The following is a 25,282-nucleotide window of genomic DNA, read 5'->3' as shown; positions in this document are numbered from 1 at the left end:
AAACAAACAAAAGTTTAACCAAATTTACATGTCCAAAATAGAGGCTGTGATGAAGGCAACCTAGGATTATTTGCCTTTACTTCAAACAGTACTGAATGAAAATGTGACTCCCATCATTCTGGTTGTTAATGACTTTGCCTGCCTCCTCCATGTTATTTTGGAAGTTCTAGGCTTTTGATGCCCATGAACAAGGCTACTTAAAGGCTATCCCTTGAACATCTTTCTGGGCAATTACTTAATCTGGGAATTTCTTTATTTTTTATGGATTCAAGCTCACTCTTACTCAGGGAAAGCTGCTTGTGGCTCGTATCGTTGTTTTGGAGGAGATTGAGGGTTTATAGGGCTGGGAGAGAGAGAAGCCAGGGGAGGAGAAGGTGTAACAGGATGCCACTGTGCTTTTCAACCAGGTTTAATGTTTGTCCCATCCCAGGGGAATGAAAAAGACCAGTGGGTGGAGATACGTGATCATACCACTTAGCACTGCCATATTATGCTGAGGTTGTTTAAATTGAGCTGAAACAATGAAGAAAGCATCAATAACGTATCAGAGACCAAGTAAAACCATAGAAAGTTATCTTCCTTTATCTTCTGGCTCTTTGTTAGCTTGGAAGAGAAATCTAGTTCCAAATGAACAAACTAGTCCACAGGAGATCTGTTGGAAATACATATTTCTGCTAGGGAGATTGAGATAGATTTATTTTTGTAAGACAGAGTCTTGCTCTGTTGCCCAGGCTGGAGTGCAGTGGTGCGATCTTGGCTCACTGCAAACTCCGCCTCCTAAGTTCCAGTGATTCTCTCCAGCCTCAGCTTCCTGAATAGCTGAGACTACAGGCATGCACCACCACACCCAGCTGTTTTTTTTTTTTTCTGTATTTTTTAGTAGAGGTGGGGTTTCACCATGTTAGCCAGGCTGAGTTTGAACTCCTGACCTCGTGAACTGCCCACCTCAGCCTCCCAAAGTGCTCGGATTTACAGGCAAGAGCCAGTGTGACTGGCTGAGATGGATTTTTAACTTGAATGTAGTTCTCTGCCTTAGGCAGTCTTCAAAAGGTGTAGGAAACCACCAGCTCTGACTAGCCCTTTAGTTTATTTGATCTTTCTCAATGGTTTTGAACAAAATATGTTTATCTTCGCATGAGCTGTTACTGTACCTTTCTGAGATAATTTATCAAAGGGAGTTGTTTCTGGTCTTTTGGATTGTATTTTCACCCCAACCTCAATCAGTCTCTGACCTCCAAATAAACATATTGTTACATCATGTTACACTATGGTCCTGGTAGGCTTTGGGTCAGCTTGACTTGACCCTGGGGGTTTGCTTGCCTTCAAATCAATTGTGGGCTGAATGTTCTTCACTGTGGCGAAATAACCATTATGCCACATTCTTAGGCTACTGACACTTTGCTGTTGGTGACTCCATGCAGTCTCCAAACAGCAAATCTCCTAAATCACTCAACTCATAAAAGAGACAAAAGCTGCAGATACTGTCCTTCCCGCTTTTCAGATGATAGTGAGGTACATATGCATATATATATGTATATATACACACACACACACACATATAATATACACATATATAGAGATTACACACACACACACACACACACACACACACGTTCATGTATGCTTGTGGTCCCAACTACTTGGGAGGCTTAGGTGGTTGAATTGCTTGAACCTGGAAGGTCAAGGTTGCTGTGAGCCATGATCACGCCACTGCACTCCAGGCTGGGTGACAGAGTTAGACCCTGTCTCAAAAGGAAGAAAAAAAAAGATTTATGCAATTTTGAGGATAGACCACATTAGCATACATTTTGTTGGTTTGCTTCTATTCTTTAGCATTTTATTGAGATGATTCCTTTTTTTATTTTATTTATTTTTTTGAGACGGAGTCTCATGCTGTCACCCAGGCTGGAGTGCAGTGGCACAATCTTAGCTCACTGCAACCTCTGCCTCCTGGCTTCAAGCAACTCTCCTGCCTCAGCCTCTTGAGTAGCTGGGATTACAGCCCAGCTAATTTTTGTATTTTTAGTAGAGACAGGGTTTTACCATGTTGATCAGGCTGGTCTTGATCTCCTGACCTCGTGATCCGCCCACCTCCGCCTCCCAAAATGCTGGGATTACAGGCGTGAGCTACTGCGCCGGGCCAAGAGATGATGCTTTAATGATGTCTGGATGTCCAGATTCTCGTCCTGATTTTGTTGCTAATCTGCTGTGAGACTCTTGAATTTCTGGGATCACTCAACTTGTCTCTGTGCTTCTATTTTCTCATCAGCCAAATAAAGGGATGGAACAAGATGTTCTCTGGAAGTCTTCTTGCCTGAGCACATCCTTCAAGGTTCCCTGACATCCAGTTTTCAGACTATGATCTTTGTATAAGAGGAGGAGGGGAATGTGGATAAGATGATGACAGTATTTTTTTTTTCCCGAAACTTTGATTAAACGAAATTGGCTGAGTAGGGAACTTGTATCTATCTACTCTTGTCTCCATATATAATGGCATAAGTTGCTAACTATATGCAAGGAAGCATTTCTTGGGAAAATGTGAAAAATGTAAATGTGGTAAGAACTCTTTTATAATGTGTACATATGATCTGTATAAAGTTGGTGATCTCTGTTCTCTTACAGTCAGAAATCATAAGAAAAATCAATGAGTGGGTAGGAAGGCTATATTAGCATCCTTGAGGAGTAACATGGCAAAAGAAACGTTATCCTGTAACAGGAATGTCACTCTTGGATTCGGTGTCACGATTTGATGCCTGGTCTCATATTAGTGTCATTGCAGGGCTCTGATTTTATGATAGTTTGTTAAACGTTGATGCAATGGTGAACTCAATTTGTGCTAATTGCTCTTCATGGTGAAATGAGGTTTATGACCTTTTACAAAAGGTAGCAGTCAAAGCAGATAACCAGATTAAATGCTGTCTTCCCAGCTACTGGTTTCCTACAAGAATGGAAATGGGTATGGATATACCATTGCTGTGGAATTTGCTTGTTGAACGAATGGAAATCCTGCAAGATCTTGTCCCTGTTCTGTCTTTCCTACCTCTTCCCTCTGCTCCAGGCGCACTGACCTTATTTCATTTAGAGAAATGGACCACACTCCTGTCTGCTCGAGGGCATCATCCGGCCACTCATTTCCTCCTTGCTGTCTAGTTTACTTTTGCTTTCTTTCAGATGATTCAGAATTCCCTCAGGAATTTTCCATGATGCTCTGATCTCATTTGGTCCCTTTCATTATTCTTTTTTAACAGTACCAAATTCTTTTCTTTCAGATAATTATCCATTTTGAATTACACAATTATTCTGTGAATATTAGTTTATAGTTTCTTCCATTAGACCAGACTATTAAGTTCTACAAGGGCAGAGATTGTGTCTGTTTCATTTAAAACGATATCCTTAAGGCATGGAATCAACTTAAATGCTCATTAATGGAAGACTGGATAAAGAAAATGTGGTACATATATACCATGAAATACTATGCAGCCATGAAAAAGATTAGATCACATCCTTTGCAAAAGCATGGATGGAGCTGGAGGCCACTACCCTTAGCAAACTAACACAGGAATAGAAAACCCAATATATCATGTTCTCACTTATAAGTGGGAGCTAAATGAAGAGAACGCATGGACATACTGAAGGGAACCACAGACACTGGGGCCTACGTGATGGTGGAGGGCGGGAGGAGGTAGGAGATCAGAAACAGTAACTAATGGGTACTAGGCTTAGTACCTGGGTGATGAAATAATCTGTTCAGCAACCCCCTGTGACATGAGTTCACCTATGTAACAAACCTGAACATGTACCCTGAACCTAAAAGTTAAATCTTATATGTATATTTCATAATTAGTACAGTATATTTCATATAGTACAGTATACCCAATACATATTTATTTTAAAAATATTTTAGAGGGCTGGGCGCGGTGGCTCACACCTGTAATCCCAGCACTTTGGGAGGCCAAGGTGGGTGGATCACAAGGCCAGGAATTCAAAACCAGCCTGGCCATCAAGGTGAAACCCTATCTCTCCTAAAAATACAAAAAATTAGCTGGGCATGGTGGCATGCCCATGTAATCCCAGCTACTGAGGAAGCTGAGGCAGGAGAATCACTTGAACTCAGGAGGCAGAGGTTGCAGTGAGCTGACATCATGCCATTGCACTCCAGCCTGGGTGACAGTGCAAGACTCTGTCTCAAAAAAAATACACACACAAGTATATATATATATATATATATATATATATATATATATATATATATATATATTTTTTTAGAAAAACCATTGCCATATTAAAGACTTAAATTTCTTTTAAATACTCTAAATACTTCATATGCGTACACATATAATGAACATCACAGTGATGATTGCCACACTGGCTTTTTAAAAAGGATTTACAGTAAAAATAAGTCTTGATTTTCTATCCCCAGATGCAACCTCTGTTACATTGCTTAGATCTCATTCTTGGGATAATCTGTGAATATATAAGCATGTATTTCACATATGTTCAACAAATAGTCTTTTGATGAATGAATTCATGAATCACTCCGATTATTGCAAACCCATTGTTTTTCACGGGGCAATCAGATGAGAACTTCCCATTCTGTTGTAAAACTGTGTTGAGTAAGCCTTACCTAGGCAACAACAACAAAAAGACATAATTTAGCCAGCTCAGAAAAAAAAAAAAAAAAAAAAAAAACTTTTCAAATTGATTCTTTTTGTCTTTGTTTATTGCTCTGGATCAGAAAATCATGAATACAGAATGTCACCCAATGCCCACAAAGAAAGGAGAGTTCTTTAATGAGGTAACCCAAAAGTTTTTCTTTCATCAGAAGAGATAATTCTGTTCTTAGACTCAATTTTAGCAACAGAAGCTACCTGATGAAATCGGAATCTTTTGGTTTTGTTTGTTTGTTTCTTCTGAGACAGTCTCCCTCTGTCACCAGGCTGGAATGCAGTGGCACAATCTCAGCTCACTGCAACCTTCACCTCTGGGGCTCAAGTGATTCTCCTACCTCAGCCTCCAAAGTATTTGAGATTACAAGTGCCCACCACCATGCCTGGCTAACATTTGTATTTTGAGTAGAGACGGGGTTTTGCCATGTTGGCCAGGCCAATCACCAACTCCTGACCTCAGGTGATCCACCCACCTTAGCCTGGCAAAGTGCTAGGATTACAGGCTTGAGACACCGCACCCCACCCCATTTGTGTTCTTAACTGGGAGCCAGATACACAGGCCATAAGGGGGAAAGGCAGGTCTCGAAGGCGCTCGGGAGGTTTGCTGCCCTGGCTGATTGGCCACATCCAGGCAGTTGGTCACACACAGTTCTGCACCTGCCAGCAACAGAATGCAGAGCCGGACATCGCCCATTTGCTCTGGCTTCTCTGTTCTGAGTACAGCGGCAACCACTGCAGACGATTCATGTCACAGCGTCTGATCTGAGCTCCTTCTGGGTACCCGTGTTTGTTTCCTACGTGCGCTTTATCCAAGTACCATCCATGTCGTGGTGGCTTAACTGGCAGAAATGTGTTTACTTACATTTCTGGAGGTGAGAAGTCCAAAATCAAGGTGTCAGTAAGACCACAATGCCTCTGAAGGCTCGAGAGAAGGACCCTTCTGTGCCCCTTCCAGCTTCCCCTTTTTCCAGCAGTCCTAGACTCTCTTGGCTTCTAACTGTATCCCTCCAATTTCTGCCTGTTGCATCACATGGCCTCTTCCCTGTGCGTCCCTGTGTTGGCACACAGGCTTCTCATAAGGACCCTGCCATTGGATTTAGAGCTCACTCTCATCCACAATAACCTCATCTGAGCATTGCTAACTATATCTGCAAAGACTATTTCTAAATAAGGTCCCATTCTGATAGTTCTGGCCTATCTGAGTCTTTGGGGGACACTCTTCAAGCCAGAGTAGTGGCCAAGGCTGGCAAGTGTGACCAACCCTCTGCCGGGTCTCAGCCAGCGGGGACACCAGTTATCTTCTACACACCTGAGGTTTAAACAACTACTTTCTCATACCATTTGTTGTTGGTGGTGGTTTTTCTTTGAGATAGGGTCTTGCTCTGTTACCCAGGCTGGAGGGCAGTGGCATAGTCATAGCTTGCTGCAGCTTGGAATCCTGGGGTCAAGAAATCTTCCAGCCCCAGCCTATCCAGTTAGTGATGTCATTAACACCATTAATGACAATCTGCAAAGACTGCTTCTAAACATTTCGTGTTAGTGTCACTGTAGAGCTCTGATTTTATGAGTTTGTTAAACATTGGTGCAGTGGTGAACTCACCTTGTGCTAACTGCTCCTCATGGTGAAGAGCAATGTAAGAGAATCCAACCTACCACATTAGTGGTACTTGAATATAGAACAGCTAGGAAACAAGTAACTAAGACTACAGGTGCATGCCATCATGCCTGGCGAATTTTTAGGATTTCTTTTTGAAAACTGGGCATAGTGGCTCATGCTTATAATCCCAGCATCTTAGAAGGCTGAGGCATGTGCATACCTGAGGTCAAGAGTTCCAGACCAGCCTGGCCAACGTGGCGAAACCCCGTGTCTACTAAGAATACAAAAAAATTAGCTGGGTGTGGTGCCGCATGCCTGTAATCTCAGCTACTTGGGAGGCAGAGGCAGGAGAATCACTTGAACCTGGGAGGCAGAGGTTGCAGTGAGCTGAGACAGAGCAAGATTGTGTCTCAAAAACAAAACAAGAAACATTTTTTTTTTTTTTTTTTTTTTTTTTTGTAGAGACAAGGTCTCCCTGTGTTGCCCAGGCTGGTCTCAAAACTTTTGGTCTCGAGAGATTCTCCCACCTTGGCCTCCCAAAGTGCTGGGATTGCAGGGATGGGGCATCGTGCCTGGCCTCGTGTCATCTTTATGGCCTTTCATTCACTTCCTTCCAGTTAACTGATCCTAAGCGACCACAGCAAAGCTCCTCCTCACACTGGAGCTGCTGAACGGTTGGATGGTCTGGATCTCACACCCAGCCTTCCTTAATGAACACATTGGCTTTGCGGCTGCATTTTGCAGTTAAAAAGTGGCTCTTTGTTAAAATCCGCATTGCCCAGTGACAAATACAGCAGCCCACACAAACAGCGCGATTGTCTACCTCGTGTGGCCGGGCTATTTTGGGTGGTGCTCTGGGGGAGTTACGAATGGATTGTGCTTCTTTCCCTGTTTTCAGCTATTTGTCAGTGGAAGCGCTTCCCCCCCACTGCCCCGGGGCAGGAAGCAGTCAGTTTTGCCGACATCTGTACACTGGAAATGCCAGTTTCCGAGTGTACTGTGCAGCAGATGTATCCAGAAGACTGTGTCTCCAGAGACAGATAAAGTTGGCCCTCTGAATGCGAACACTGGGGGGCTTCCTGGGGTAGATGCTGGGGACAGCACAATTCTTGACCCTAGGGAGCTATGTGTACGTCCACTATGTAACTGAAGGCTTGTCGATTCTAAGAAGGGTCTCCCGTAAGTACGTGGAGATGAGCAATTCTAATTACAGGTCTTTTCTGATAATGCTTTATTCTTATCCAACCCCGATTGCTTAATTCACTCCCAATTCCTGGTTCTGAAAACTTTATAGAGGTATTGCCTGACTCTCATATCTCATTATAGGACATGGTCTCCGACTTACAGAGGGAGGATAAATGTTTAGGGGAAAACGTCAGTAGGGCATTAGAAAGATCTAGAGGAAAGAACATGCGTGCAACAATATTGGAATGTCCAGTGTTTCAGGTACTACACTAGCTGTGAGACCAGGACGGATGAGATGGAGTCTCAGTATGATTATTCTTTTTCCTGTTTGTTGCGATAGGATCTCACTGTGTCACCCAGGCTGGAGTGCAGTGGCAACATCATGGCTCACTGCACTTTTGATCTCCAGGCTCAGGTGATCATCTCACGTCACATTCCCAAGTAGCTGGGACCATAGGTATGCACCACCACATCTGGTTAACTTAAAAAACTTAAAAAAAAAATTATTTTTTGTAAAGAAGGGGTCTCACTATGTTACCCAGGCCGGCCTCAAACTCCTGAACTCAAGTGATCTTCCCACCATTGCTCCCAAAGTGCTAGGATTACAGATGTGAGCCACCTCGCCCAGCCCTAAGTCTCTGGATGACTAAGAACAAAGTCTCCGGGGTGGGGGTGGGGGGTCTGATCATGCCAGGCCACATGTGCTTCAAAGTGAAACCCAAAGCCACTTTCTGCCTCTTTCAGGAAGCACTGCTCTTCGAATGGGTCATATGAGGGAACCTCGTTTGGAATACAAAAATGCCGTTGATGGGACAGTGTTTGGAAGTGAATTTGTAGAAGAGATGGGGAAAGGGCAACGTTATTTTCAGAAGTGAGGCTTCATCCGCTTTGGTCAGTCCATCAGTGAACCATCAGAGCGATGCTGTTGTCTGACCAAACATTGGAACAGACAGCAGAAACCAAAGGTCTGTCACTTACAGAAATGGCGTAAGGTTTCCCTAACCTGGCTGTCATCATGCACTGACTTAAACATGTTAATAAAATGAACACTTCAGGAGCTCCAAAGCAGAAACTCCAGTGTTAAGAGGTGATGGGAAGGAAAATTGCTGCTTTTTGGATAGGCCGGGGGAGTATTGATTGACGTCCCAGAATGTGATGTGGGATTGCGGAAAGGACATTAGCTCTGGAGTCACACACATGTTCTTCTCCATCCTTCCTCTGCCACTTACCAGCTGTGGGCCCCTGAGGGAAGTTCCTTCTCTGAGGTCAAATTTCCCACAAAAGAGGATGTCCACTGAGTGAGAATGAAAGGAAATGGAAGTGCCTGATAGACGAACAGGCTTCAGTCAATGAGTTCTATTATTGATAAAAGAAAATAGATTAAGGGGGAAATTTAACAATGGCAAATCGACAATTCTACTGTATATAAAAGAAGCATGTGGTAAGAGGTAATACATAAAATGTTTATGTAGTCTTATCAGAAACATGACATTTGAACCCAGGAGTCTCCTAAAGCTGTTATGGATGAGATCAATTATAAAAATAGGCACACACCATATATGGTAGGATCACATGATGCTATAAATGGAGACATATGCATATGAATAATTAATGGCTAATTTTAGGTCACAAAATGTCCAGTGCAGAACAGAGACTTTTCACTTTGCTTGCCAGTCTGCTGCCTCTAAACATTTGAAATGGACTCAAATTGACAGGGGCAGTTTGGAATTTGCCTTTGACATGAACCGCTTCCTCTGGGTTTATACAGGTAAATTGGGGTGCCAGCCCTTTCTGGTTCTGTTACTGAAGAAATTGATGGTTGTTTGAGGAAGGCTAAATGGTCAAGCATGTAACAATTGGGTAATTATAAGAACCACCAAAAAATCAAGTAAAGGTTTGAACTTTTACAGGGTTGTATAAACTCTCACCTATAATACTACTCACAGGTTTTTTCCCGTAGGGGAATTTGGCTATGATAAAGTAGCCTTGAATGACAAAGTAGAAAACACTAAAGGAATGTCTAACAATTTTTCACTTCCCTCTTCCTTAATATTAGCTTTATATCATCCAAATAACAAGTATTCAATTTGTAGTCTATTCAATTAAATAATTATTGAGCCCCTATTGTATACAAGGCATCATTCTGGGTGCTGGGGATGTAACAGCTGATAGAATCATCAGCAGAAGTTTCTCTGGAAAGATAGGAAAGTTTTTGCTTTGTGAGCCATAGGGTCTCTGTGTCAGCCAGTCAGCTCTGCTGTGGTCACATGAAAGCAGCCATAGGCTGGCAGGGCCCAGCAGCTCATGCCTGTAATCCCAGCACGTTGGGAGGCCGAGCTGGGTGGAATGGATCACCTGATGTCAGGAGTTTGAGACCAAACTGGCCAACATGGTGAAACCTCATCTCTACTAAAATTACAAAAATTAACCGGGCATGGTGTCAGGCACCTGTAATTCCAGCTACTCAGGAGGCTGAGATGGGAGGACAGCTTGAACTCTGGAGGCAGAGGTGGCAGTGAGCAAAGATCGTGCTATTGCACTCCAGCCTGGGTGACAGAGTGGGACTCTGTCTCAAAAAAAAAAAAAAAAAAAAAAAAAAAAAAAGGGGGGAGGGCGCGGGATAGGGGGCACCTTTCAAACTTTGGATATATTGTTGATCCAGATACCAAGCAACTAAAAACTGTAGGAAGAGATGTGAAACCTGTTTCGGTAACAAAAAATGAAACCGCCCCCCAACCACGGACATTTTATATTATGCCTTGAGCTTAAATATATATATATTTCCTGGATTGCATAACATACCATGATATATCAATTTCATTTTGAAAAATACATGTATTTAATAATTTGATTACAAAAGTATGTGTTATAAAAAATTTAAGTACAGAATAAGTATAAAATTCTAAAAAGTCTCAGTTCACCATACACAGAGGTAATATATCTGCCTTAAAATTGTGTTCCATCTCTCATTTTTTATGCATACATATTAAAAACACAGCTTCCTTTTGACATAGCTGGGACCATCCTTACATAGTTAATTTTAAAAATCTTGCTTTTTCTACTTAATCATGTTATGATTCTCTCTCTTCACCCTTACTGTTCAACAATTTTTTTTTTTTTTTCTTGGAAACGGAGTCTTGCTCTATCACCCAGGCTGGAGTGCAGTGGTGCGATCTCAGCTCACTGCAACCTTCGTCTCCTGGGTTCAAGCAATTCACCTGCCTCAGTCTCCCAAGTAGCTGGGATTACAGGTGCACGCTGCCACACCGAGCTAATTTTTTTGTATTTTAGTAGAGACAGGGTTTCACCCTGTTGCCGAAGCCAGTCTCGATCTCCTGAGCTCAGGCGATCCACCAGGCTGTTGCTCAACAGTGTTTAATGTCGTCGTAAAAGCTTCACACAGATACACCATAATTCACTGAACCCTTCTTCCACTGACAGGTATCAGGCTTTTCTCCGTTTTTCTGCGTATACAATGGTATAATGGCAATTCCTAAACGTTGCAGTTAGTGTGTCTCTCTGATACTTTCCTTAGGATACATTTCTAGAAATTAAAATTCTAGACCCAAGTACAGTTTTAAGGTTTTGCTACCTATTGTCAAACTGCTACGTCCTTTCTGGAGAGAAATGTATATTCCCAATGGCAGTGTGTGAGAATGTTTATTTCATGTTAATCCTCAGCTTCATACGGCTGTAATATTTGTACATTTCTCATTGTTACACATGGCTGATTTTTGCTCTGATTTGTGTACTTTTAAAATACATTACCAGTGAGTCTTTGATGACTGCTTCATGTTTCTTGGAGGTATTTCATTCCTGTATCTAGAGTTTTCAACTTTTGAAAAAAATGACTCCTAAGAGCCCTGCATATTGTTATATTTTTACTAATGCTTTCTTGCTGGTTTAATTTAAGGTTAAGTTTTTCCGATCCACAATGGCAGAGACATTGTTCTCCCTCCTGCAATTTCACCAGTTAAAAAATTAACTAAAAAAATTCAGGCAGTCCTGGCACGGTGATTCATGCTTATAACCCTAGCACTAGGGGATGCCAAGGCGGGTGGATCACAAGGTCAGGAGTTCAAGACCAGCCTGGCCAACACAGTGAAGCCATATCTTGACTAAAAATACAAAAATTAGCTGGGTGTGGTGGTGGGCGCCTGTAATTCCAGCTACTTGGGAGACTGAGGCAGGAGAATCACTTGAACCCGGGAAGCGGAGGTTGCACAGGGCCAAGATTGTGCCACTGCGCTCCAACCTGGGTGACAGAGCTAGACTCTGTCTCAAAAAAAACTGAGGGAGAGGGAAACACGGCATCTAGAAAAACAGTATCAATTCTCTATCCCAAAACAGGTGATGGCGCCCGGGGAAGCCTATTCCCACAGTTAAAAGTTCTGTCAGGAAGTTGTCCAGAGCCACAAGTTCAGACCTTACTCTGCGGCCTCTCTGATTGAAATGCAAAGTCTGTTTCCTAATTAACTCAGAACTTGTTTGATTTTGATTTTGGCTTTTTAAACACCCCAGTGGAGCCCAAGTGAGAAGCTTAAAAGGACACAGCAGAGAAGGGTGGGCCCCTTCTCCCAGTCCATTTGAAAAGACGTTGCATCTTCATACACCTGTCTTCTGTGCGGGTCTTCTGGGGTTGGCAACCCTTTAAGTGGGCACCAAACCTCAGCTTGCATTTATTTTCATTTTCAGACATACCACTGTTTAGACGAAGGAAAGCTGTCTATCACAGATGTTAAACAATCGGTGGTGTAATGACTCTGCAACTGTGGTTTCCACCCTGGGTGTGGTATGGTGTGTGCACATTTACACAACTTCTTTGGCAACAGAGTCGCTTAGAAGGATGCTCTGATGTGAGCAGATTTTCTGCCGAGACAAAAAAATATAGTTGAGGGTTTTTTCTCTCCCTTTCACAGTTCCTGTCTACCAACCCCTGGCAGAAATCACCATTTCTTTGGCGAAGGAATGCTACTTTCCAAAATCCTTTGGCAGAATCTCCTAGAGAGTTGTTTTTCTGCTTCCTAATTTAGAAAGTCTTCAAAGAAAAAAATTTAAAAAACTTGACAAATTAATGTGAGAAGAAACGAACTGTGATATAATTTTGCATTTCTTTCATGAAAAGTTTGAGTTTATCTATAACCAATAAAATTGAACAAGATAATCTTGGGGAGAAAAGTACATAAAATCAGGATCGGACTGTTCTTTATTTTGGGTCAATAAGTAACATGTGATATAAACTCAAGATTTTATTAAAATATCATTTGTAAGTGAAATTAACATATCTCGGGGGTGAAGGAAGACTTTTATAAAGCAAAATAATGAGTTACGTGAATCAACAGAAAGAGTGAAAAGTATTAACAGTGACATTTAAATGGTTACATGACTTTAATTATTCTTTGGATAATAAGCCCTGGTGATGTCTATTCAAGAAAAGCCTGTGCCCACTATGGAATTTGCAGTTGAATAAGAGCTTTGTTCTATGCTTTCGGTAACTTAAAAGCAGCAAATGGAAACGGTTTAAAGACCTTATAACAATCTCCCACCTACCAGAAGAATCTAAAAGGTAAGGTGGGAAGCATTAGAAAGAGTGAAAAGAAATATTAAAAAGGCCACACGCACATGGCATTTATTTGAGAGACAGAGCAAGAGAGAACGAAGTGCTGGAGAGAGAAGGTGCTGGAAGGCCACCTGATGCCAACCCCTTCCTTATCTGTTCTTGGCTGCCAGGGGTTTCCGGCTGATCTTTTTCGATTTGTCATTATTCTTCTTTGGTGGCTCTGGGTTGGCCTGCATGTGTCTGCCGTAGAGGCTGCAAAGACAGAGAAAGGAAACCATCAGATCTGTTTTGCCAGCGCAAGATGCGCTTTCATTGGAAGAGCTTTCAGGAATAGAACAATCTCCGGAAATACTCGGTAAGCCAAAGAAAACCAAAAGATCACTCGCGTGTTCTCTGGGTCATACACTATGAGGAATATAAAATTCTCTTACACACGTACGCCATGCCGTCCAACCATAGACCAGTCTCTTGGGATTTCACACTCACTGGGAGAACCAGTCAGGCCCAGCTCAGATGTTCTGGATGGAAGTTAAAAAGCTTGTGAGTGTTTTAAGTTGACAGTGGTAAAAATTGGGTTGCATGGAAGAAACAGAGTGTCCATATACTGAAAAGTGAGCATCAGGCTTGGCCCGAAAGCCCAGGGGCTGGGTGATGTGACAGAGAGCAATGGTGTCCAAATCTGCACTGGCTGCTCACCCATGATGGATGGCATGGGGCTGACTACCACACATCAATGCCATGTTAATAAGTATCGCTGATGAAATGCTGACAAAGTGCCCTGTAATTATGGTGGATGGCATTCGCTGCACAGTGAAGCTGGCTCCATCACTGAGAGGAGTTAACTGAACAGCAGAAGGTAATAAATCGATAATTTATGAGTGATTCTGATTAAACCAAATTAAAAGCCACCCTAAAATAAACACAGCTCAACCTTAGCTCCTTTTATGGATATAACTATACCTCCACGAGAGCCTGGGGGGTGTCTCAGGTCCTCCACGGCCAGGACATTACCGGGCTCCACAGCCTGTGGTTGCCCTGAACCAAGTGAAGGAGGGTTGGCACAGAGCCTGACGTCTCTACCAGGTGGCTCCAGCGCCAACATCCGCGCAAGGAATATACATATTCTCTGGATGCTGATCTCGTGGGCAGTTTAGTATATACTGGCATCTGGGTTTTTTTTTTTTTTTTCCCTGAGACAGTGTCTCACTCTGTTACTCTGTTGCCCAGGGTGGAGTGCAGTGGTGTGATTTTGGCTCACTGCAATATCCCCTTCGCTGGTTCAAGTGAGTAACTGGGCTTACAGGCACGAACTACCCTGCCCGGCTAATTTCTTATTCTTAGTAGAGACAGGATTTTGCCATGTTGGCCCGGCTGGTCCTGAACTCTTGACCTCCAGTGAGCTACCCTCCTAAAATGCTGGGATTACAGGTGTGAGCCACTGTGCCCAGCCAAAATATTCTTCATAGACATCGGGTCTCACTTTGTTGCCCAGGCTGGTCTTAAACTCTTGGCCCCAAGCACTCCTCCTGCCTTGGCCTCCCAAAGTGTTGGGATTACAGGGATGAGCCACCCTGCCTGGCCTGCAATAGTGGTATTCTGGATGTGACATTTGGGGCAGGGCTGGCACAGGGAACTGCCCAATTGATTCTGTGACCCAGGAAAGCTGGACACTGTGGTTTTGAGGGGCATGCTGTGTTCTAACTTCGCCCGTCTTCCCAGTGTCTTGGCGGTGGTACAAGCAGGTTGCATGCACAGTCACTCTCACAGAGTATAGAATGCAGGGTTCAGAGCTGGCCAGAGACAGACCCATGAGCCAGGGCGGGCACATGCAGCCAGGTGCTGGGACTGCTCTCCAGGAAAAGGGGAGGCCATTCTTTTGCATCAAGAAGGTTCCGTATGTCCTAGACAGAAAACATGAGAGCCTGCAAATTGGCTTTTCACTTCTTTTTTTTTTTGAGACGGAGTTTTGCTCTTGTTACCCAGGCTGGAGTGCAATGGCACGATCTCGGCTCACCGCAACCTCCGCCTCCTGGGTTCAAGCAATTCTCCTGCCTCAGCCTCCTGAGTAGCTGGGATTACAGGCACGCGCCACCATGCCCAGCTAATTTTTTGTGTTTTTAGTAGAGACGGGGTTTCACCATGTTGACCAGGATGGTCTCGATCTCTTGACCTCGTGATCCACCCGCCTCGGCCTCCCAAAGTGCTGGGATTACGGGCTTCAGCCACCGGACCCGGCCAGCTTTTCACTTCTCTAGAAATTAGTTTAGAGGCCTTTTTGCTGGTATAATGGAGACAGCAGCCCTGTTCTGCCCAGCCTTGCTGTGCCTTCTCTGAAGCCACAGGAGAAATATCTCAAGATAATCTGTTCCATAAAAGCGCATTTTTCAACCTATAGGGGCTCCCCCAACCTACACTTTTAAAAGGGTCAAGTCCCCCTGAAGATGAGGCCATGAGTACCTGGGGGTCCTAGGTCCTGGGTCCCAGGTAGGAGACCACTGGTTTAGACAGGGAGGAACCTTCAGTGGGCCCAACCTTCCCTCTGTTGCTGCCCCTAATTTCCAAAGATACCTGTATCTGAGTCCTTGAAACCTGGGAGGATGTTATCTTACATGACAAAAGGTGCTCTGGACGTTTCAAAGTTAAGGATCACCCCGCGCTGGACGGAAAGCTCACCCTGCACTGGATGGAAAGGTCACCCCACGTTGGACGGAAAGCTCACCCTGCGCTGGATGGAAAGGTCACCCCACGTCGGACGGAAAGCTCACCCTGCGCTGGATGGAAAGGTCACCCCGCGCTGGACGGAAAGGTCACCCCGCGCGGAACGGAAACCTCACCCCACGTTGGACGGAAAGGTCACCCCGCATCGGACAGAAAGGTCACCCCGCGCTGGATGGAAAACTCACCCCATGTCGGACGGAAAGGTCACCCTGCGCTGGACGGAAAGCTCACCCTGCATTAGCCGCGTGGACCCAACCACTTACTCCTTCTGGACATCTCTCCCAGACACAACAAACAGAGGAAAGTTGATGCCTCCATTCTGTTCATCCTGCATGCTCCGAAACACGCTTACTCCTCTAATAGCGTCTGCCCTTGTCCTGGGATGTTGATTTGCCCAGAGCCACTGGCACAACGCTCAGGGGCTTAACGCTGCAGAGGGTACACGCCGGAGGGCTGAGGTCTCTGAGCTCCTCTCTCCTGGCAGGAAGCAAGGGTCTGACTCTGTTCTGTGCCTTCACACAGGCACCTGTGGCCTCGGCAGCTTCAGCTACACTCACAGCTTCCTTACAGCCTCAGAGAGCTTTCCTCTATTTTCTGACCTGTTTTTCACACAGAGCAAAAAAATACATATGCACATTCTTATTCAAAGACAGTCTTCAACTTTAAGAATTCTTTTTCAGGTGGTGTCACTGTGTCGCCCAGCTGGAGTATGGTGGCACTATCTCAGTTCACTGCACCCTCTGCCTCCCAAATAGCTGAAATGACGGGCGTGCACGACCATGCCTGGCTAATTTTTGTATTTTAGGTAGAGATGGGGTTCCGCCACGTTGGCCAGGCTGGTCTCAAACTCCTGACCTCAAGTAATCCACCCAACTTGGCCAGCCAATGTTCTGGGATTCCAGGCATGAGCCATGCACCCAGCCTCCAAAGTTTCAGGATTCTTAAAGTCAACAGAAAGATGACTCCACAGTTCATGCACCTGGAAACATAGCAATACCCGAGTGCAAAGAAAGGGTCTTGGCAATGATACGAGGTCAGCAGAGGGAGAGGAGCAGTCAGAGCTGAGACGAATTGACAAGAAGCTGCTTTGCCTCAGGTTTTAAATGAGGGAAGCGCTGAGGTGGGGGTGGGGGGTTCCCAGAAGGGGCCGATATTCACCTGGGCCCTGAGGATGGGAATTCAGGCAAGCGATTTCAGAAGGGGTTGCAAAAGCTGCAGGGCTCTTCTCTGTTTTCGGAGAGAACTGGAATGTTTCCGTCTCTGCCTTTTTATATTCTGATCCCACTGATTGTGTCTGAATATCCTGGGGCTTCGGAGCAAGTCACTACAAAGGGCTAGGTGGGAGCCAGTGGCCCCGAACTTCCTGTTCAAATCCCGCTTTAGATGTTTATTAGCTGTTGACTCTGGGCAAGTCATCAGCAATGTTCGCCTCCCTCGCTGTGCCTCAGTTTCTTTATCTGTAAGCTAGAGATAGCGTTTGTCTTCCTTGCAGGGCGGTTCGGTAAGCCTGCCACCAAGGCACACCTACTGGAATCAGTGAGTGAAGGCTTGTTGAAAAATAGGGCAGACGGGGCGGGGGGCGGTTTACAGTCCAGAGTGATTAAATCCATATAATTACATGATGACCGTCCTTCTTTAGGGCTGTTTCCCCTGCAAAATAACAGTATTTTCTATCAACGCGAAATCCCCAAACACCTCTGGAACAAAGGGTTTAATCCTCTTTGAAGGAAGCACCTGAGGCAGAGCTAAATGCATCACCCCACTTCCTCAGTGAGTCATCGGCAGGGCTGCATGACGCTGCTGTCCGCCGCACGATCCTTTAACTCCTCCAGCTGTGTGAGCAGATGAGAGTCGGTGTTTCACTAAGTGGCCATAAGTGGCCATTTTCACGGGGACGTGGCTGTGGCAGTGCAGTCTCAACAAGATGTAAAGTCTGGTGTTGTTACTAGTTCTGCTAGTTTATGAGCCACGGGGCCTCAAGTAAGGGTGGTGGACAGAATAATGCCCTCCCCCCCGCCCCCGAAATAGCCACATCCAATGTCTGAAACCTGTGACTGTTAATTTACATGGCAGAGGGGACTCTGCAGCCGTGACTTAGTTAAGAACCTAGATGATCCCGTGGGCTCAGTGTCATCAAAAGGTTTCTTAAAAGAAAGAGGCAGGAGGGGCCAGGTGCAGGGGTACACATCTGTCACCCCAGCACTTCAGGAGGCCAAGGCAGGAGGACTGCTTGAGGCTGGGAGTTCCTAAGCAGCCTGGGCAACATAGAGATACCCTATTTCTACAAAAAGCAAAAAAAATGTAGGCAGGTGTGGTAGAGCATACCTGCAGTCCCAGCGAGTTACTCGGGAGGCTGTGCTGGGAGGATCGGTTGAGTCAGGGAGCTTGAGGCTGCAGTGAGCCATAATCACGCCACGGCACTCTGGCCTGGCAACAGGGCAAGACCCTGCCTCTAACAATCAAAAAGAAAAACAGGAAAGAGGGTCAGAGTGAAAGATTTGAAGACGTTACCCTGCACCCTCTGAAAATGGGAGGAAGAAGCCATGAACCAAGGAACACGGTGGTCTCTCTAAACCAGAAAGGTAGGGAAGCACATTCTTCCCTGGAATCTCCTGAAGGATGCAACCTACTGATGTCAGGCTTCTGACCTTCAGAACTGTCAGGTAATACGTGCATTTGTTTTCAGCTACTAAGTTTTTGATAATCTGTTGGAGCATCGACAGAGAACTAACAAAGTAGGTGAACATCTCTGGGCCTGATTGGGTAGCCTGTGAGGATTCTGCTTAATTTCAACAGGAAAAGTGTAAAGTTTCTGGGGTAACTGCTTACTAAAAAGATGGAAAAATGAAAGAAGCAAGATTCAGATAGGCAAGGTGTGCCCCAAAGGAAAAATGGGTGCTATTTCTACCAGAGGAAGTGAAAGCAGGTTTGCAAACTGGCTTCTTGCTACTACGAACTGGCTGGTCCCTGTTCCCTCGTCCTCTGAAGCTATGCCTGGTGGCCTGTGTTTTGCCTGTACCTGGGTTTAATTTTTTTAAATTATACTTTAAGTTCTGGGGCACATGTGCAGAACGTACAGGTTTGTTACATAGGTATACACGTGCCATGGTGGTTTGCTGCATCCATCACCCTGTCACCTGCATTAGGTATTTCTCCTAATGCTGTCCCTCCCATAGCCCCCCACCGCCCTACATGCCTGGTGTGTGATGTTCCCTTCCCTGTGTCTATGTGTTCTCGTTGTTCAGCACCCGCTTATGAGTGAGAACATGTGGTATTTGGTTTTCTGTTCTTGTGTCAGTTTGTTGAGAATGATGGTTTCCAGCTTCATCCATGTCCCTGCAAAGGACATGAACTCATCCTTTTTTATGGCAGCACAGTATTCCATGGTATATATGTGTCACATTTTCTTTACCTGGACTGAATTTATAGCAGTGACTTCGGGATGACAGAGAAGAGTTAGTGACACTGAAGGACATCTTACTCTTTGCAGTTCCTACGAGGAAAAAGTGTGCCATACCACACAAGGCACATGAAAATTTCTGTCCTCCTGACCTCTCATGACTTGCCCTTTCCCCGCCAGGGCCTTGCTGAACACAGCTTCTCCACCTCCTGCACCTGGGGAACTCCAGCCATCCCTCAGACCCTGGCACCACTGTCCTGTCGCAGACAGCATGTGCCCTCAGGGCCACCGCACCTCGCTGCTCACGCGGCACCTGTCTGGCTCCCGGCACTGGGGCTTCCTGGACAACAGTCCTTGGGACTGACAATCACCTCTGCCTTCTGCACCACGCTCGGCCCCAAATGACATGTGCCCTTGGGAACCTCACTCACTTGCTGCAGTCTGATGTCTCCATCTGCAAAATAAAGATGAAGATTCCCAGCTACCATGGAGGGCTTCGGCGAGATTCAATTAGGGGAATGCTCTTGTCCACTGGGGTCCATGGGACACATGGTGGGCATTTCAGAATGACAGCTGCCCCCTCTAACCTCTCAGGAAGCTCCTCTGAGGAAGGCTACCAGGCCAGCTCCTTCCCGCCTCTTGCAGGCCGCTACCGTGCCCTCATGCAGCCCGGAATCTGCACTGCCAGACTGTGCCTTTGGTGCCAATCTTTTGGGGACAGCTTTAGCTATGCCAACTGGATAGTGTATAAAGGGAGCCTGGCGCAAGGTCACCCACTGGGCTGCAATGGCTGGTGGGCAAAATGTTCAGCCCAGGAAGTGGTGGAAACCCTTGGTCACAGAGTCCTAGAAATCTTCTCTCCCCTGAGCCCCGGGCTTGGGAGAGGAGAACTGGGAGATAATTAAGAAGTGAGAAAAAACTAAGAGTACTTTGAAGTGACACCAGAGGATCAATTGCTCTTGAGAGTCTGATGAACATGCTTCTGTTGCCGAAGACAGTTTCAAAGATGTGATGCCTATGATGCACTCAGCGGTGGGAGATGTCACTCACTAGGCTCTCCGTCTCACTGTGAAGCCCAGAGGCCTACGTGGGAGTGGGCCGTGCTCGGAGCAGCCACCCCAGGAACCCCTGCTGAAGCCCAGCTCTAGAAGGATCATTAGGAAATGATCCTGGAGACTGCCTGGGTTGGCAGGCCGGTGAGTTTGGCCACATGCTGTTAAAGCAGGCTCCAGACGGGCTGCTTCAAGCTCCATGCAACTGACCACTACTGCCTACGGACAGCTGAAATCACACAGCAAAAAATTCCAGTCCACTGTTCTCAGAATAAATTTTGCAACTTTTTTTTTTTTTTATCAAGCAGTATGTATTATGCATGATTTTCTATTACTGACGTGAATTTTTTTTTTTTTTTTTTTTTTTTTTTTTTTGAGACAGGTCCTGCTCTCTCACCCAGGCTGGAATGCAGTGGTATGATCACAGCTCACTGCAGCACTGACCTCTGAGCTCAGGCGATCCTCCCGCCTCAGCCTGGCAAGTAGCTGGGACTACAGGTACGGATCACCATGTCCAGCTTATGTTAAAATCTTACTTAAAGATGAGGTCTCACTATATTGCTAGGCCGGTGTTTCGAACTCGGGCTCAAACCACCTCTCATCTCAGCCTCCCAAAGTGCTGGGATCACAGGCGTAAGCCACTGTGCCTGGCTGATAGGTGGATTTTATTTAATATGGGCATCTTCATTTTTGGAAAAATTACCGAGTCTTATGCCAGATCCAAGGGTCTCATATCGCTTTGCTGCAGCAGCAAGGAAGACCTCCCCTGAGGCATTTGTTTCTAAAATGTCCTCGGTTGGCGCTAGGATGGCATCCTGGTTCTTCTTTTCTCTCCGGACACCTCTTTGGTCCTTGTATCTCTTGGTGTTCTCCTCCCTAGAAAGACCATCTAATTTTATAACTTTAATGATTGTCTCTGAGCAGTCTCCCTCCCAGTCCCCACCCTCTTCGGCCCACTGGGACACTTGGGCTACCAAACCCCAAATGGCAGGGAAGAGTCCCTCACCCCACCTTCCACTGGTCTGTCCCTCCACATCTCCAGAACTTCAGGAACGCTGAAGTCATTTTCACATTCTCCTGTTTTGTTTTTTTTTTGTCACCATATTAATCAGGTCTGACAAAAGTTTCGTTTGCTCTACAGTAGAAGTTCTTAGCCTAGGACCCCAGAAGCGTCTGAAACTCTAGTATATTTCAGCAGAAAGGGACTACAGCTTCCATCAGCTCCTTAAAAGGCCCGCAACTCATTAATTAGCAGTTTTATGGCACCTCGTTTATTTCCATCATCCATTTCTTTTTTCTCCTACTTTAATCAGGCCAAGTCACATGGCCATTCAATTATTACAATGGTTCCCTTCTTGGTCTTCCTGATACAGGTGACTTCCCTTCCCAGTGGGTCCTACAGATGATGGCAGTACATGCATGGAAAACAGCAGCCACTGGGCCCTGGATTGGGTCCCTAGCCTGGCACAGAGCAGCCACAGCGCATGCGGCTGAGGGACCTGACTTGCCCAACGTCGCCTCTGTCTGTGCACTAACAGGTGTGTGCAAGGTAAGGCTGGGCTTGAGGCAGGCAGGGCAGCGTGCAGGAAAGATGAGTGAGCGTGAGGTCTGCCACCTAGCAGCTGAATAGCCTCGGAGTCCTCATCTTTCCAGAACGCCTGCCATCTGAACTGGAAGAGGGGAGTGTCCACCCGTTATCTATCGGGCAGGTGCACTGGTAATCAGTTTTGGGTTCACTGAATTATTCTGGAAAATGAAAAAGGGGCTAAATGAATCCAAGGCCTGAGATGAGCCTCTCCTGACAGCCAGCATTCCTTTTGGTCTGTTTTGGTTGCTTGTCTGTGTTATTACGGCCCGAACTGCCTGCTTAGGTCCCCTCTGCCACTGAGATCTCATCCATCCGTATTTTGAGGCCTTGAGGACCTTCACAGCTTCCTCCTCCCCTTCTCCTTTCTGCCATCACAAAGCCCTATGGAATATATCAGGATCCCATCACTAAGTCCTTGATGATACATAAAGTGACTCCTGACCTTGGCGTGTTATCTCAAAACATCAGCAGAGTGCAGGGATCATAGCACATTTCCAATGCAGCTAATGCACATTCATCATTCACTGCCGCAACAATCCAGTGAGGAACCTCCTATTAACGATCATTATTGGTCAGATAAGGAAACTGAGGCTTAGCAGCTCGAGGCTTGGTTAAGCTCAGGCAATGACTACAAAGTTCAAACTCTTAAAGCACTAAGTTATCTCATCATCTCCCATCCGGGTTTTGTTTTCCTAAGAAGTCTATCATTTTCTGCAGGGCAGGGAGTGCAGGCTTAACTTCTTTTGTAGTCTGTACACTCCAGGCACTGCTAGAAACACATTGTGTGCTGTGTAAATATTGTCTTTCAGAATGCCAGGTATATGAGAGGTGCAATATGCTGTTCTGAAGTCGTTTGCTCGTGTCATATGTATCCCTACTGTTGTTTTGGGTGTTTCCATGGAAAGTCCTCATACAGACCAAGAAAAGAAGCAATTTGAAAATCTCAGGATATGGCCACTGAAAATAATGGAGAGAAATAATTTTGCTTCTAATCTGTAATCTTCTGGTAGGATGCTAAATTTAAAATCTCCGCAGATAGATCTGTGGACCAAGTGTGAAGCTGAGATTATTAATAAGCACTTGCAATAGCCAAGCTATGAGGGGCTGGTGACAGAATCTGAGCACACAAATTGCTGATCCCTAAAGAAAAAAAATTAACAGTTAACCTAATTCCTGTGAGAAGTCTCATTAATTCAAAAGGAAACTTTTTTTTTTTTTTTGAAATCAAGCCTCCGAGAGATGGTTCCGTGCAACTGACGAACGGCAGCGTGTGTCTGTCACGTTCCTCTCCATTATAACCTGCTTTCTCTTCCCAACACAGTGGAGGAAGTATAAACATGCATGTGCAAATGGTATCTATATAAACAGCCAAAAGGAATCTGTAGTTGGCTTAACACAGATAACAAGCTATATGAAAAATAGGCTACAAGATATCAGGCAGATTTCAAAACACCCATACATTCTAGACTCACGATCTGCCCCACTGGAGGGAAGAAATGAGGGCTCTGGCAGAGCAAAACTAACAATATCATGCCCAAAAGATGCTCATTAAACTTCATCATCCTGTCTACTCGAATGATGCTTTTACTTAATAAAAATTCCCGGAGCAGTTGCAAGGATATTAGGCAAGGTCTTTGGTTATGTATCAGAGGTCCAAGCTGTCACCAGCAAGCATGCAGTTCAGGAGGTATGTTCCCTGGGGAAGGAGCTTTCACGGAATACATGCAGAGAAAAATCAATAACTGCAACTTGCTTCCTTGCTTAAGCATTTAAGAAAATAGGTAATCCTTTTAAATTAAACTGCAAAGTGCTAAATGTTGCAATTTCCAGAATAAACTTAGAGGCAAAAGGAAATCAGTTCAAGGGCACTGGTAAGTTTTCCAAACAAACTCCTTCCCTGATAGACTTCATACCTGGAGTGGGTTTCTTCTATTTATAAAAAGAATTATTTCCTACTTGGCAACTGCAGAGATTAAAGAAAGACATCCCACTGTATATGTCTGTATGTGCTTGTCGTATGACATACAAACCCATTCATAAATATAAGGAAGTTAGGAATTATTTTTATATGGGCGTTTACCCATTTAACAAATTACTCGTCAAAAACACTATTGTGAAAATCCACTAACTCGAGTCCAGCTCTCAAAGCCTAAACAGTCATGACCTAATGGAACTCTTTAAACGGCTAGCTGGATGATACGATACAGTCGCCACTCACCACTTTGGTCCCTATTAACACCCCGCTTCAGATTTCATGCCCTGCCAATACAGACTTGGCTGGGGATGACTCTGGTTGCCTCAAGAGTGAGGCACCAACCCGAAACTTCAATGTATGGGGAAATGAGATTTCCCCCTGGGTGTTCAGTGATAAAAATCAACACAGATTAGATCAAAGTAGAAACAGGCAAAGTCACCCAAAATAACACCAGTGTGATTCCCTGACCAGCAATAGCAACAGAGCTGGAGAGAGAATTTGCCCATCAGAGTCGGTACTGAAAACGGGAAATACAGGCGGCGCGGACTGGCAGCTGTGAGTTCTGCGGATGGCGGGCGGGACTGTGTGTCTCGAAGGAAGCACAGAAAACAAACACGGCACTGCCCCCCTGTGCACACCAACCCTCACCTGTCTGGTCCAGCTTTTGGCCAGCTCCCTTCCCTGTCTTCTGCCACAACCCTGATCCAGGCCCATTAGGGGCCTCCTGTTTGCCCCTGCTACTCACTCTGGCTGCAGTGCTTGTCTTGGGGTCTCCCCGAGACAGGTGCTGCTACCATTCCCATTTGACAAGTGGGGAAACGGAGGCACAGAGTTGAAATACAGTGATGTGAAGGCAGGATTTCAGACTCCAGGGTCTGGCTGTGCTTCTGGTGTTACTGTCAACATGACTCAGTCAGGCCTGTCAGGGTGTCCCATCCCCGGGGCATCGTAACTGCTTCACACACAAGCATGGGGCTCAGGGGGGGTCCAGGGGGGCCAATGAGAAAAACAGACCTTGCATGGAGCTCAAACTGGGAGGGAAGAAAAGTCCTTCTTTTCTGTTTTACTTGAAGTAGCAATGACAAGCCCAGATCTGTACAGACCCTGTCCTGGCACTGTGGCCAGACAGCCTGCCTGGGAGAGAAACCGGTAGATAAAGCAGAAGTGAAGGACAGAGAGCTTGGGCCCAAGGACGTTATACGGGTCCCCATGCCTGAAGTCAGCTGTACTGCTGGATGATTTTTAGTATAGAATCAAATCATCCCCCTCCCTCTTAGGCCTTGTGTTCCTTGCAATCAAAGCAATGCTGAGTCCCGACTAACACAACATCACCCGGGTCTACTGCAGCTGTGAGTCCCCTAGCCAGGTCATCCTCGTCCGTGCTTTCCATCTTTGACTCTAAGTCTCAAGCGGTATCAGTATCTTTGGCTATGTTCATTTCCATCATACCACTCATCACAGTAGAGTTATTCATTTCATGTCTGCTTCCTGCCTCCTCTGGTTCACTCCTAGAGCACAGAACCTTATCTGTCTTGTTCAG

At 45.4% G+C, this 25,282-nt stretch overlaps 1 protein-coding gene and 1 long non-coding RNA gene across 5 annotated transcripts in view; one reads left to right on the top strand and one right to left on the bottom strand.

The window, feature by feature from the left end:
• LOC141585451 (uncharacterized) overlaps positions 1-25,282 on the top strand; it is a 119,462-nt gene that overhangs the window by 55,198 nt on the left and 38,982 nt on the right. The window contains exons 2-3 of the long non-coding RNA XR_012518931.1: positions 20,562-20,677; positions 21,553-21,728. This is a non-coding gene — a long non-coding RNA (uncharacterized LOC141585451). The remainder of the gene's footprint in view (positions 1-20,561; positions 20,678-21,552; positions 21,729-25,282) is intronic.
• RSU1 (Ras suppressor protein 1) overlaps positions 12,638-25,282 on the bottom strand; it is a 225,916-nt gene continuing 213,271 nt past the window's right edge. For 3 of the 4 annotated variants that reach the window (XM_039478766.2, XM_074404987.1, XM_074404986.1), the window contains one exon: positions 12,638-13,261. In XM_039478766.2, the coding sequence (XP_039334700.1) occupies positions 13,159-13,261 (103 nt within the window). In that variant the 3' untranslated portion in view covers positions 12,638-13,158. The remainder of the gene's footprint in view (positions 13,262-25,282) is intronic. The other variant, XR_012518926.1, reaches the window with a different exon arrangement.

This window comes from Saimiri boliviensis, chromosome 8 (genome assembly GCF_048565385.1).
Source record: "Saimiri boliviensis isolate mSaiBol1 chromosome 8, mSaiBol1.pri, whole genome shotgun sequence".
In the NCBI taxonomy this organism is placed as follows: domain Eukaryota; kingdom Metazoa; phylum Chordata; class Mammalia; order Primates; family Cebidae; genus Saimiri; species Saimiri boliviensis.
Note: the sequence above shows the minus strand (reverse complement) of the source record. Positions and strands in the feature narration are given on the sequence as shown.